Source organism: Echinops telfairi, unplaced genomic scaffold, assembly GCF_000313985.2.
Source record: "Echinops telfairi isolate 266 unplaced genomic scaffold, ASM31398v2 ScPeMD7_7468;HRSCAF=8506_0, whole genome shotgun sequence".
In the NCBI taxonomy this organism is placed as follows: Eukaryota; Metazoa; Chordata; class Mammalia; order Afrosoricida; family Tenrecidae; genus Echinops; species Echinops telfairi.
The window spans coordinates 66,182,651-66,196,757 of NW_022111369.1; the positions used below are offsets into that span (position 1 = coordinate 66,182,651).

General features: G+C 56.0%; 1 protein-coding gene across 1 annotated transcript in view; it reads left to right on the forward strand.

The window, feature by feature from the left end:
* The first annotated feature begins 1,090 nt into the window (after window positions 1–1,090).
* Window positions 1,091–14,107, forward strand: part of PDGFRA (platelet derived growth factor receptor alpha) — a 54,185-nt gene continuing 41,168 nt past the window's right edge. The window contains exons 1-2 of the mRNA XM_004706328.2: window positions 1,091–1,224; window positions 12,481–12,541. Coding sequence (XP_004706385.1) covers window positions 12,493–12,541 — 49 coding nt within the window. The 5' untranslated portion in view covers window positions 1,091–1,224; window positions 12,481–12,492. The remainder of the gene's footprint in view (window positions 1,225–12,480; window positions 12,542–14,107) is intronic.

Consider the following 14,107-nt stretch of genomic DNA (forward strand, 5'->3'; position numbering starts at 1 on the left):
TCGCTGGCTCCTTAGCAGCCCTCCCTCAGCCCAGGCCTGGTTCCTGGAGCGTCAGCGCCCCCTTTCACTCAGGAGCAGGATCGTTCTGCTTCCTAGCGGTCTGCAGCCTCGCGCCACGGGCGCAGGGGTTGGCTCGTTCTCGATCGCAGGGCATTCCTAGGGGCTAGCCCCAGGTGGGGCCCCAAACACACCCTCCCCCTGGATGCCGGGGAGGTAGGCTAGCTAGTGGTGGACAACTTCCCCATGGCCCAGCCTGTGCCTCCCTGTACGCGGAAAAAGACGCTTGGGTAACCTCACCCCTCATAACCCCGAACACAAAGGCAGGACAAGATAAAGTGGCTCCGTGGGCGTAGAGGTCGTGCTGCGACACAATATCCAAGCCCACGCAGACCCTCGAATCTTCCCACCCCGTTCCCACCCCGTCTCTTAAAAAACAACAAAAACACCCCATCGTTGTTACGTTGGTCTCCAGAGTTTGCCTACCCCATTAAAGGATTAGCAACCAAAAGGTACGTTTCCTAAAAAGATCCCAGGTTCAAAACCACGGGACCTCTACGAGACCCCTGCTCTAGCTGGACCTGGAGTTTCTTGGGAAAGGACATCTGTAGATCTCAGATTTCTATTCTCTCAGGGTATTGACCGCACGGTTTTGTGGCCTCCATGTCAGTACAAACTAGTACAGCAACAGAGGCTCGCGTCTCCCAATTCGAAAGCCTAACTCTGGAAATGATGGGCAGTTTGCAATATCAGGAAACCTCCGTCCCCATCCCCCCCGCAGAGCACCGACACCTCCCCCTTCGACCACCTCCACTCCATCTGGTCCGCTCTTCTCTGTCTCAGCGGCCCCCCCCCGCCCCGCAGTTGTTGAAGTCGGGGGTGGGTGGGGTGAGGCTGGTGGCTGGATCCCCCTGATTGCGTAAGAGCAAAGGCGAAGGGCTCAGTCTAGAGGTTGAGAGAGTCAGCAAGTCGGGAATTCGAGGGGGACTTTTATTTTGAAGAGACCCAGGGTGGGGGAGGGGCCTTCGTTTTCTGACAGCTATTTACTTAGAGCAAATGATTAGTTTGAGGATAGACTCTAACATTGAATCAATTACAAAACGCGGTTTTTGAGCCCATTACGATTGGAGCCAGGGAGAGAGAAACCAAGGCGGGCACTGCAGGCTGTGGGCACCCTGCGGGCTGGATGTGTAGGAGTTCCATTACAGACTGACTTCGGAGGAGAAGGTGAGAGAGGGAAACAAGAGCTTAGTTTCTCCGGGAAGTCCTGGATGAGACTTTGGATCAGTGAAGAACTTCACTTAAACTTTGTGGGTCGAGGTGTGGTGGAGGAGGAATGGGATGGAATTCCAATTGCGTGTCTGTCTACAGAATCATCGATTCTGAATAAGCTCTCACTGGAGGAGGGGGACAGGAGGACCTAAAGTGAGAGTATAGAAAAAAGTGTAGGGTCGGAGAAAAACAACACATTTCTCAGACCTATTTTTAAAAGCAGTGTTTTGTTGTTTGACTTCTCCAAGAAGTTGTTTGGCTTACATTTTTGAGGTTTCTTTTGGGGGTGGGGGCTGTCGTCGCGGATACCGGGGCCAGCACCAAGTGACCCTGGGGGTGAGGGCAGAGGGTTTTTGCCCTTTTCTTGGCAACGAGTCCTGAGAGGAGACAGGTTTTTAATGAGTATTTTCATTCCTCGCCCGCGGTTTGGCAGGACTGCAGTGCACCCAGCGGCGTGGAGCGCGGCTGGGAAACGCAGGGGAGAGGTGAGGGGCGCGGGAATAGGCTTCGGGGCCCGAGAGGCGTGAAGGGCTCAGCTGGCGGAGGGCGGACCGGGGATGCGGGCCGGCCGGGTGCACCAGGCGCCGGCCGAGCGCGCTGAATTGCTGGACGGCGCTGCGCCGGGACCGAGGGGAGTCCAGACCCAGCACGACTGCAGCGGTTAGCCAGACGAGCCGAGGGGGCGTGGGGATTGGGCGAAGGTTTTGGGGGGCGCTGCCCAGCCCTTCGCCAGGGCAGAGGTGCGAGGGAGAGCGGGCGCTGGTCCCGCGGCGCGCTCCGATCGCGGGGGCGGCGGCGGCCGGGCGGTCTGCAGTAATGACAAACACATTTGGCCCCGAGTGAAGAAGTCGTCGCCGCCTCGCATTCCAGCAACTGGGGTTTGAGGAATTCCGAGCTGCGCTCCGAGGGGCTCTTATTGTGTGCGGTGGTCTCCACCCCCTGCGCGCTTCCTTGCTCCAGTGGAACCGGTTCTGTCCAACCTGGGTTTTGCGGCTGGCCAGTCCTGGCCCCGAGAAGTAGAGGGGAAGTTGCCAGAAAAGTACCGAATTTCTTCCTTCCTTTCGGAAGGAAGTTAGGCACGTCCCGGAACGGAAAAGCTGGGTTCCAGGTAAGCCCGAGCGGTGGGAGGCGAGCCGTTCGCCTGTCGCCCCCCGCCTCCCGCCCTCCGGGCAGTGGATCCCTCGCGTGCACCCCCCGCCCCGTGCTCCGCTGCGCGCCGGATGCGTGGCACTGGCCGCCTGCGCGCGCCCTGCGCGGCTTTCGTCTCTCCAGTGGCCTCCTTTCTCCGTCTCCAGCCCGTGTCGGGGCCTTGCGTCCCGCCGTCCGTAGCCGTGCATACCCGTGGAAAACCGACTTTCCCGTGACAACAGATGAACTGTTCTGGCCGCCGCAGGGGAGCGGGCGGCGCCCTCTTCAAGTCGAAAAGACTGGGCTCAAGGGCTCGGTCCGGAAAGGGTCACAGCCTGCTTGGGGGGAAAGAGGGAGTGTGACCCGAACCCCCCACGTCCGGCTGCCCGAGGGAGCTGGAGGCCGGGAGGCCTAGCGAGGTGTGCGGAAGCTGTCGGTTCGCCTGGTTTTGAGTCTCCGTCTCTGTCCACTGCCCTGCAGCCGGAGCGCGCGCCCCCCACGCCTCGCTTCCCCAGCCCCGCTAAGCCTTCAGAATTTGCCAAAAAGAGTGCCTGTCTACAAAAACTTGACACCTAACTTCATCTTCCGGTGTGGGAGGCAAACGCGGCCTAAGGAGGTCGCGTGGATTGGCCCCCGTTTGCCCGGGTCGCTCCGCGCCCGGCCCAGTTCCTTGGAAAAGCCCTGGGCTGGGCGGTATGGGAAATAGCTTTTTTGGCGCTGTGGCCGAATTGCTCAACGTTTTGGACTGGCCCACTTCGCCCTGGTAGTTCCCGATCGCACTAGGCAGCTTTATGGAGTAGAGTGGGCATCCAAGGTATTTAGAGCACAACGGTTCTCAGCGTGCGGACCAACGGCCTGGGACCAGGCTGGCCCGGGGCTCGCAGGAGGGGCCCGAAGGGCGCCGGGGCTTTTGCTCCAAACCCGCGGTGGCGCGGGGGCTGGTTTTTACCCTCCCCCACCTTGGCGACCTGGCCCCTGGTGCTGTTGTAGTGTACCCTCTCCCCCCTTTACCCTCCCCTGCGGTTTCCTCCTGTCCACACTCCGCGGGGCCAGGGGCCCTTCCTCGCCTCTCGGACCGGCGGGAGTGGGGAAGCAGACTAGCTTAATTTTGGCTTCCAGGCCTGTCCCTGCTCAGAGCCTCTGGTACAGTGCTGTTTGTGGTTTGCCTCAAGAGCAGTTAGATTTTAGGCCTGGAATATGGAGGGGGAGGGTAAGGAGGAGGTAGTCTTGGGGGTCACAAAAGGCGCCTGTCGCCGAGGCTTGGTGCCTCGGTCTTTTCGCCAGCCCTTGGACCGGAGGGACGCGGTGCAGAATCGGGACTCCTGGCTCTGGGCCCTGAGAAGCTTTCCTCTGGGGGCGCGGGCTGAGGAGGGGGGCGAGGGGAGGGGCGTGGGGCTGGGCTCTCCAGCTGCAAACGCGTCTGGCGCCGAGGCGGGCGGGTTTTGCGCCTCCTGGGGACGGGACGTGGGCGGCGCGCCGGGCCGGGCCGCGTCCTGGGGACGTGGTGGCCAGAGCCTTTCTGCAGACCCTGGCGGGCAAGACGCCCTCCGGCCTCCCGGGAGCGGCGGCCCGGTTTCCACGTCGCTGGTGGGAAAGTAGCGATTGCGGGGTGGGGGGAACCCAAAGGTGCGCCTCTTAGCGTGCCCCCGCAAGGACCGCGCCTAGCACCGGCCGTCGAGGGGAGGGGTGGCTCTTGTGGGCTCTGCCTGGAACTGGGGCGCACAACTCTACTCCCGACTGCGCTCAGCTTCGTCTCTGCATGCTGTCTGGCTTTGGCTGCAGCCACCCGGCGGCATTTCCTTTTGTTTGGCACTGAACGCCTCGGCCGCGAAAGGTTAGAAAAGTTGGAGAAAGGAAGGATGACGCGCAGCTCACTTTTCCCGCTGCTCCCAGCCGCAGCCGGGGCCCTGCTCCATGGACGCGGTCGCGGGCGCGGCGAGCGTCGGGCAAAGTGGCATCGGAGCGGGGCGGGCTCTTAAGAGCCGTGGGGGCGCAGCCACGGTCGGCCTCTGGCTTCCCCGAGCGGCGGCCGGGCGCCGGTGGGCCCATAGGAGGCGCTGGCGCGCGCCTGTAACCCTAAACCCTCTGCCCTCGCAGCCCGGCCCCTCTCCCTCCACCCCGCCCGGCCCCCGGCCGGGTCTGCGACGAAAACAATGCAAACGCCCAGCGTCTAGTCTCGGGTCTCACCGTCCGTCGCTCGCTCCCGAGCCCAGGCCGGGATCACGGCCGGCAGGGGCGCGGAGACCCCGGACCCCGAGCGGGCGTCATCTCCAACACCGGGCGCCCAAAGCGTGGAGGCGGCGGCAGGGGGCACGACCCACGGCGTTGGTTGGTGTGAGTGCGGAGGGGCCGGGGGACCGGGCAGTGGCGGGGGCCAGACAGTGCCGGGGCCGAACCGTCCCGGCGAGAGTTTGCTAGCGGCGTCCTGGCGACGGTGCCTACGACCCAGCGCCCGAGCCGCGGGCGGGCGCGCGAGGATCCGCGGGGCTGCGGTGCCCTCTAGCGGCCGCCGAGCGAGGCCCGCTGTTCGCCCGCTGCCGCCGCAGCGGTGCAGCGCGGGACCTGGGGGCCCCGGAACCCACAACCCGGGCCTCTGTCCCCTATCTCGACGCGTCAAACAGAGGCCTTGCAGAGGCACCGCGTGTCCCCGGGAAGCACTGGGTGTGCTGGGGCCCCGAGACTTGGGGATGGAGGTAGGAGGTGTGAGTATAATTAAATGTGGGAGAAGAGTAGTTCAGTGGAAGATAAAAGGTTCCCCGGGGCTCTTAGGGGAATCGTTGCGGACTTTTGTTTTCCAAGCCCTGCACACATTACCCTGCCGCGCAGACGGCCTGTTGCTGTTTGTTTGTTTTACGACCCAGCGTTATTGTGCCACGGGAGCAGTCGTTTCCAATCAGCCTGCGGTTCCCGGGCTGCGGGGCTGGCGCGTCCCCCGCCGGGCGGGTTTATGAGGGTTGGCAATGATGTGCGAACAGATTGGGCAGCTCGGCCCAGGTGGTCTCCGAGCACCCGAGTGTGCGCTATCTCCCCAGGGACGAACGCAGGGAACCTTGCACCATCCACCCCCCTGCTCGCGCTGCCCGTGTCTGCGGCGTCCACCTGGTTGCCTTGGCCGCCTGAGTAGATATGCTTGGTGATGATGATGATGGTGATGATGATGGCGAGGCCGATGAGGAGAGGAATGCCGCTGCACCTAGAATGCAAACCCCTCACCAAATTCTCCCGAAGGCCCCACGGAGATGTAGGCCTTTCTTTTTTAAATACTAATAATATGCCACATATTTGAGGTGACACTACATAGCAAATAACGATTTATGTAGAGATGGCTCTGTGCCATTGGTTACAGTTTTGACCAGTGTCAGCAGCCTCCCTGTTTCCAATGGTCTAGCTTCCTTACCCTCCTACTCTGTGCTTTTGGGCAAATGGTGACCGCTTGCCCTCCTGTAGTTAATGGTTTAGAGGAAGGCTTAAGTCACAATAAGCCAACCTGTTATTTGGCTGGGAGATGGGCCATAGGAACAGTGCCAATTCCAAGTCCAACCGTTATTTTACTTTAGAGCGATAGTCTTGGGAGTTGTCTAGTTTCTGTTGCTCCAGCAGGACTGACCAGTTTTGTTGTTGTTGTTTGTTTGTTTATAGGAGTTTGAATTTTGTGCTACCTTTTCCTGCCATTTTACCCAGGACTTTCTAGGCTATCCCTTCTCAGAATGGTCACCATCAGGCACTATTTAATCTCGTCTTACTGGTCGCAGGTTAGAAGAGGTGATTCTGTGCGCTATTCATCCTGTGGACTACGATGATTAGTTTTTGACTTTGATTTCCTTCGCTCTATTTTGTTGCCTTGGAGTAGAGACCAGCAGTTATCTCTTAGATGGCACATTTAAGCATTTTCGTATTCCTACTCCACGGACTGTGAACTAAGATCCTCAAACCACACACACAAACTAAGGAAGGAAGAGTTTGTAAGTCATGATTTGGAACGGTTTAGTTTTAGCTCAGAACATTTTGCATGAACTTCTGGGTGCTCGTCCTTGGACCAACACTTCCATCTGCTGGTCATATTTAGGAACTGCAACTACTCGGTCTGGGACTGCGACTCCGGTAGATTCTAAACAAGTTATGTGGTTGGGAGGAGGGTGCATTTTAAGACTGATTGGAGAAAAAAAAAATAACAAACAAACGATGACGACTGGGTTCCTTCCCCATGACGCTGTAATAATCCTTTCATGGGCCACATGTACTTTGTGGACTTTTGTGCAGCTTTTGCCCTACTTGTGAACCCTTAGCATTTAGATAACACGATTTCTTACGACTTCTGATTCTTCTATGGGTATTTGCATTTCTGTTTATGCACGCGGAGACCCCATGTATGGGCAGGGGGAGGGGAGCGATGACAGGGGGTGGTCATTTGAAGACTAAAGCTATCACTCCTCAAGTTGCCCCATTCCGAGTCACACGAGTGGCGACCATCCAAAGGAAATGCCACTTTTGTCTTTTGTGAGTAAATACCTGGTGCAGAGAGAGGAGAAAGGTTTATGAGCTTAGATTGTCCCATAAAATGTGCCCATGTAAAAACGGCCCGTTCCCCTGTCCCCAGGAATGTCTCATGGTGCTTAGGGAGATCAAAACCAGGAACCTGGCCCTGGCTGGGGGCAGACTTTCCCTGGGGTAGGGGTCAGGGGATAGAAAGGGTTGTTGTGGCCAGTATAAACCCAGTTGGATTGCCCAGGCGGGAGGCTTGAGACGGAGCTGAACAGCAGAGAGAAGACCAGCCGTGCAATTTTCACAGCTAGAATTAACTCAGGAGAGCTGAATTTAACAGGACTTTGGAAATGGTCATCCGTGGCTTTAGGGGGGCCGGAGTCTCCTGTGGCCTTTAATCATGGCAGGGTGGGGTGAAACTCAATACTCAACAGCTCTAAGTGAAAGGCGTGAGGGCCAGACAACATGAAAGCGGGCTCTCTGTTGACTCTGGAGAATAGCTTGCTGTCTTTGGTTCCAGGGCGACACTCCGTGGCTGTCCGCTTCTGCTCGCAGAGCGCAGGCTGGCAACGTGCTAAGGAGACAGGAGACGAGCCAGGGCAGACCTTGGGTTCTCCGTGTGGCGCCGCCAGCTGCTGCGGAGTCATCTCCGGACTCCTAACGCACAGGGTTGCAGACGCGACCCTGAGGATCCGTCTGGTTTTCCTTGGCTGGTTGTCAGAAGTGGATCGCCAGGCCTCTCTTCCTGGTCCCTCTGAGTTTAGAAGCTGCTGAAGCCTGTTCAGTGCCACACCAGCCCACACTCCTTAACTGACAAATAAGGGGCAGTCGTCTGCCTTTGAGGAGCCCTGCCGGGAGTCAAACCGGTGTCTCTGGGGCCAAAGTTGGGAATTCTACCACTGAACCACAGCTGGACGTGGGTCAAGGGCATAGGCGTGGCCCGCAGGCCTGCTGACATCCTCCCTGCACAGTGATTTGCTCTTGCTGCCTGTTTCCGGCACCCTCTCTGTACAGCTGCCTCCTGGATGCACCTCGGCACACAGGAACAGAACCGCAGCAAAAGGGCCATGGTGCGGTAGAGTTGAGTCTGACTCATAGTGACCCTGTAGGGCAGGGCTGAGCTGAGCTGCTCCTGTGGGAAAATCTTTCCGGAGTAGAGCGCCTCATCTTTCTCCCGAGGAGATTATTGCCTGGTGGTTTCGAACTGCTGGCCTTGTGGTTTGCAATCCAGGGTGTAAACCACTATGCCACCAAGGCTCCCATGAGGGAGGATGAGGGGTGAGTGTTTCTTCCCAGATTTCAGTGGGAGCAGTAAAACTAGCAGCAGAAGGAGCTGACCCTCGAGATTCCTCCTGTGTGGCCAGGGGAGAGAAAAGACTACCTTCTCCCCCAGGGGCGAGCATGCTGCAGCTATTCTGCGGGGACCAGCCTGAGGTCTGGTTGCATTCACAGGCAAGCCTGGGGGCTGAGCCAGGGAACCCCGGGTATCTCTGGCCCTGGAGCTGGAATTCCCCTTGGCAAACACGGTGATTTTCAGCATTCGCAGCATTTTCACTCTCGAGCTGAGGTCTTGTTTGCATTGCCCAGTTTGTCAGCCGGGAAATAACCCTCATTGGCAGCGGGGCCTCCATATCTGGACGCGCAGAAGGAAATCTGGCTGGAACCTGGCCTGGCAGAGCGCGTCCCAGGGCCTGCTGCTGTCCAAGCAGCGGGGCCTGTCTTTCAGGCTGAGGAATACTTTCCAAGATGCAGCGTTGGCAAGCCCTACCAGCGAAACTCCATTTATCAGGGGGATAGAATCCAGGGCATCAGGCTAGCTCTGGGCAACACCTTTGAAGGTGGCTAAATGGATTACCAGAGGGGAGCTGATATTTACAGGCACAAACAGAACGACCTTCAACTGCTAATTGCACTGCATCAGACTGGCCTGCCAGCTCTGGGCAGGAAACCCAACATTCCCAGGCAGGACCCCCGGCCAGCTACCAGGGTGGGACTTACATCTGGGTTCACAGCATTGCAGGTATGTTTCCCTGCTGCACGGAGCCTGAGTAGTGCGGAGGCAGGACCCCCACTACATTAGGAAAATTGTTGCGGGGTGTGTGTGTGTGTGTGTGTGTGTGAGAGAGAGAGAGAGAGAGAGAAGAGCAAGAGAGAGCGAGAGCGCGCGAGCGAGCTGAAACTGTAACCTTCCCTAAGTGGCTTTCACATCACACAGGCCTTCCATTAGAATCCTGCCTGCAATGAGCTGTGTGATGGTGGGGAACTGGCTAAGCCTCTCTGAGCTTCCACCGGCACTTGTTCAGATCAAATGTCTGTGACACCACTGGGAGCTCTGGGGCTCAGGAAGGATTGCTTTCTCATACTCTCCCTGGGTGAGAACACAACAGCGCCACTGTGTCCACAATGGGCCCCCTGTTACCAGCAGCCCTCCAGCAACCCATCTCTCTTCCGTCTCCGTCCACCTTCCCAAAGGGCCACATGGTCGGCAGCCCAGCACTTATTCCTCAGCACCACCAGGGCGCCTCTCTACAGGAAGAGGGGTCAGGATTGACAATGAGGATTTTTTTAAGAGGGGGGAGGAGCGAGACACTCAGCTTAACCCTTAACCTACTGTTTCAGTTCCAAAGCCAGTAACAAAACGATCCACGAACTCTTGATACCAAGGGCTCAAGTCGAAAGAAAATGCTCTGAAAATGATGATGGCAGCATATGTACAATGTGCTTGACACCATGGATGGTTGTATGGATTGTGATAAGAGATGTAAAAGCTCCCAGTAAAAGTATTTAATTAATTAAAAAAAAAAAGACCCATGAACTCACTCTGCTGCATGAATTGTGACTTGCTGAGCAGCGCAAAGCAGCCCTGTAGGTGCAGGGGGTTACACATTGAGCTGCTAACCAAAAGGTCAGTGGTTCGAACCCACCACCAGATGCTCACAGATGGAAGACGAGGCTGGCTGCTCCTGTAAAGATTTATCATATTGGAAACTTGAAGGGACAATTCTACTCTGCTCTGTAGGGTCCCAGTGAGGGAGAGCCCACCTGTTGGCCGTGGGAGCAGCTGCCGGGTCCTGATGTCTCCCAGGCCAGGACTGAGATGGTGATTATGGGTTATCTTAGAGCTTGCACCCCTGCCAAGGCCCTGCAATCCAAATGTGGGCTCTCAGTCGCCCCAACAGCTGCCAAGGGACCGTTCGCTCTTCCTTTGCACTGAGCACGTGATCAGGGATTTCACCTACACAGGGAGGGGAAGATGAACAAAGGGGAGTGGTGGTAGCCCCGGGCTGCTAATCATAAGCTCAGCAGTTCAAACCCACCAGCTGCTCCGTGGGAGAACGATGAGGCAGTCTGCTCCCGTCAAGAGTTACAGCCGCAGAACCCCAAGGGAGCAGTTCTACTCTGCCCTGGAGGGTTTGAACTGACTGGTGGGTGGTGGGTGTGGCAGGTCTGCACAAATGAGCAAAATCAAACTCTCTGTGATCCAGCCGATCTGACTCTTTGTGAGCCCACAGGACAGGGTAGAATGGCCCTCTGGGTTTGCGAGACTAGCTCCTGACGGGAGCAGAAAACCTCGTCTTTCTCCCATGCAACAGCTGGTGGTTTCGTCCGTGCAGTTAGCAGCCCAACGAGTGGCCCACACGCCACCAGCGCCCCCTGTGGACAAGGGCAGAGAGAGAAAAGGCACCTTTACAGAGGGCACGAGGGAGGAGCCTGCAGTGTTTTTGCACCACATGGGCCCCTCTGATTTCCCTCTCAGAACTTTCACTTCCTTCACTTCCTGCCCTCCTCCCCTTCGCCCCTTCCCTAAGGCCTGGCTGTGTTTGAGTCCTCGCCCCTGCCTCCGACCTCGCCTCCCCCTTGCTGTGGAAAGCAGAACTTAGCATCTTCTTTAGAGCCATTACCTTGACAAGAACAGTATTTCCTGCTTCTGTAGAATCTACACGTTACCCCCTTGTCCACTTCACACCGCCCCTCCTCAGCACATCTTTCTTTTCTCTCTCATTTCCTCTCCCCTTGCACTTTCTTTATTGCTCTGCCTTTTATGCCTGACCCTTAGGTTTTCCACGCCTCATTTAACTCCGGGTGTGAATCAGCATGTCTTAGGAGCGCCAAGGCTGAGTCTGATAGAGCCTCTGCATCCCAGACACCCCCAGGCCAAGCCCGTTGCTGTAGCATCAATTCTGACCCCATGTGCTAGAGTAGAAGAGAAGCCATCAGGCTTAGCTGTGAGCTTTGTGAACAGGACTTCACAGGCCATTTTTCTGAGGTGGCTGGGTTTGACCCACCAACCTTTAGGTAAGTTATCCTCCCCCTGCCACTTCCATCGCAAACACAAACACATTCGCTAAGTCAGTGGTTCTCAACCTTCCTAATGCCTCGACCCTTTAATACAGTTCCTCATGTTGTGGTGACCCCCAACCATAAAATTATTTTCGTTGCTACTTCATAACTGTCATTTTGCTACTGTTATGGATTGGGTTGTTCGACCCCCAAAGGGGTCGCGACCCACAGGTTGAGAACCGCTGCTCTAAGTGATGCTAGTTAGAGGGGAACAACCTCGAGCCTGTTCACATGAAGATACCCAGCCATTTCTTCAGGGGTTGATGAACATGTGACCTCTGCATGTGACGAAACAGGACCCAAGTGAGAACCGTTTTTGAGGGAGAACAACTTTGGTTGGAAAGTGGAGGAAACGCATCATGGTGTTTCTCATCTTCATTAAAATGCTCTAGAGCAGCAGTTCTCAACCTGTGGGTCATGACCCCTTTTGGGGTCGAATGACCCTTTCACCAGGGTCATCTAAGACCATTGGAAGACATGTATTTCTTATGGCCTTAGGAAGCGAAACACCACTCTTCTATCGTCTCCAGGCGGGACGATACACATGCAGATACACCCACATAAGAGTACCCAGAGTCAAAACTGTTACCATGCCACACCATGCTTCAAGACAATATTTCATTTATTTGTCAGTAGAAATAAATATTTCACAATATATAATTATAAATTGCTTTTGTGATGAATCACTATGCTTTCATTATGTTCAAGTTGTCACAATGAAAATACATCCTGCAGATCAGATGTTTACATTACGATTCATAACAGTAGCAAAATGACAGCGATGAAGAGCAACGGAAATATTGTTATGGTCGGGGGTCCCCACAGAGGAACTGTATGACAGGGTCGCGGCGTGAGGAAGGCTGCGAACCACTGCTCCGGAAGGACGTGTTCTCCTGGCTGCCTTGTCTGCCTCTGAGGGCACAGAGCTGCCCCTTTCAGAATATAAGAGCGGTGCCCGTCCCACGGGGCTCTGCTTACGGTGGCTCTCGTCAGGTCTCCTGTGCGGCTCCCTCCAGTGATCGGATTTTCTCAGGCGTCTCATGGGGTTTTGGTTTTAGGGTGGTAAATATATAGGTCTAGAAACGTTGGACATTTCCACAGTCTTCACACGTGCCATTCAGTGACCTCAGTTGAACTGATAATCAGCTGTCACCCATACCTGCCCCCATCCTTTGCTGCTGTTTACCTGGTGGGTGTTTTTGACTGAAATGATGTTGTGAAGACCCACTGGCTAACAGTGTTTCCGTTGGACTTTTTCAGTTTTGCGGAGCGATGGGGACCCCCCGACGGGCACTCCTCGTCATAGGCTGTCTCCTCACAGGTATGCACCCCGGGCCTCTGTGAGATCGTCGTCCTCTGCTTTCCAGGTGGGGTCCATTCTGACTCACAGGGACACTGCAGGACAGAGTAGCACTGCCCCCGTGGGTTTCCAAGACTGTTCTGCTTTACAGGCGTTAGAAAACCAGGAGCGGCTAGCTGTTTCAAACTGCTCGCCTTGTGGTCTGTGGCGCAGTACAAAACCACTAGGCCACCAGGGTGCTTTGCATCCCGTGTAGACAGTCCGAAAGAGAAGTGAGAAGCAGAGCATGATGGTGAGGTATCTTGAGGGACACACACCAACGTCCAGCTCCCTTTGCTGTATGGCACTTAGAACATTCTGAAAGAATGCCCTCCGGTGGTAGTCTGAATATACACATATTCCTGACATTGAAAGCCTTCAGGCAGTAATAGTCTGGATTCTCCCACAGCACCTTCCCCTTTCTCTCTCTGCGACCAGGGTTTCCAGTACGGTGGCTGGTGAAGACAAGAGTATTCAAAGGGAAGACAGAGTAGAAAACTCGGGTTTTAGGAAACCATGCAGAAGGTGCTTCACTTGCTTGAAACCCCCAGTGCCACGCGTCCCCCCAGCCTCTTGCTGAGGGATGGGGCTCATTCGCTCCTCCCCACCAGCAAGGTCCCACTGGAGGAGCGAAATGGCGAATGGCATTTCATAATCTTTGTTCGGATATTTTGTGCATTCTAGATGGCACAGGGATGCAATGCTGTCTGTTGTGAGGAGTTAGTGCCCGTAGCCTGTGACTGTCGTTATTGGGCTGCTAACCGCAAGGTCAGCAGTTCAAAACCAACAGTTGTCCCATGGGAGAAAGACGAGGCTTTCTACGCCGTCATGAGACAGTCTCAGAAAGCCATGGGAACAGTTCTACCCAGTCCTTTGGTAACTAGGAATCAGAATTGACTTGGTGGTGGTGAGTGAGAACTCCACTGACTATGTATACCCTGTATAGGGAGCGAGCCCTGGCCATGTAGAGATTATGCCATGGGCTGATAACTACAAGGTCAGCAGTTCGAAATCACCAGCTGCTCCTCAGCGGGGAAAAAGATGAGGTTGTCTACTCCTGTAAAGTGTTACAGTCTAGGAAACCCACAGGGGCGGTTCTACCCTGTCCTGTAGGGTCTCTATGAGTCAGAATCAGTCCAGCGTTGGTGAAATGCTGGGGCACAGGGGTGGGAAGATGGGTGTACTTATAGTTCCTGCCGTAACAAGCAACAGGAATGATGGCGGTCAGATGTGGAGGCTGAGCGTGGGAACCAGCCTCTGGGGCGGACTAGGGACCGACGGACCACTAAAGAAGAATTCAGTACACTGCCACAGCTTGTGCGGCAACTTTGGCTCTCTAGCAGTGCCGCGCAACTGAAATTTCACCCTGTCTTATTTTAAAAAGCAAACGCTATTAAAGTTAAAACTCACGTGCTCGGTGTTGGCTTCTGGTGCTCACGACAGGGAGTTGGCAGGAGTGGACGAGTTGCCCGTCTGCCTTGCGCTTTGTTCCCTCCCCACGGCCCGCCCCGTCCGCCCCGTCCGCCCCGGCCTGTTTCCCATTGAGCG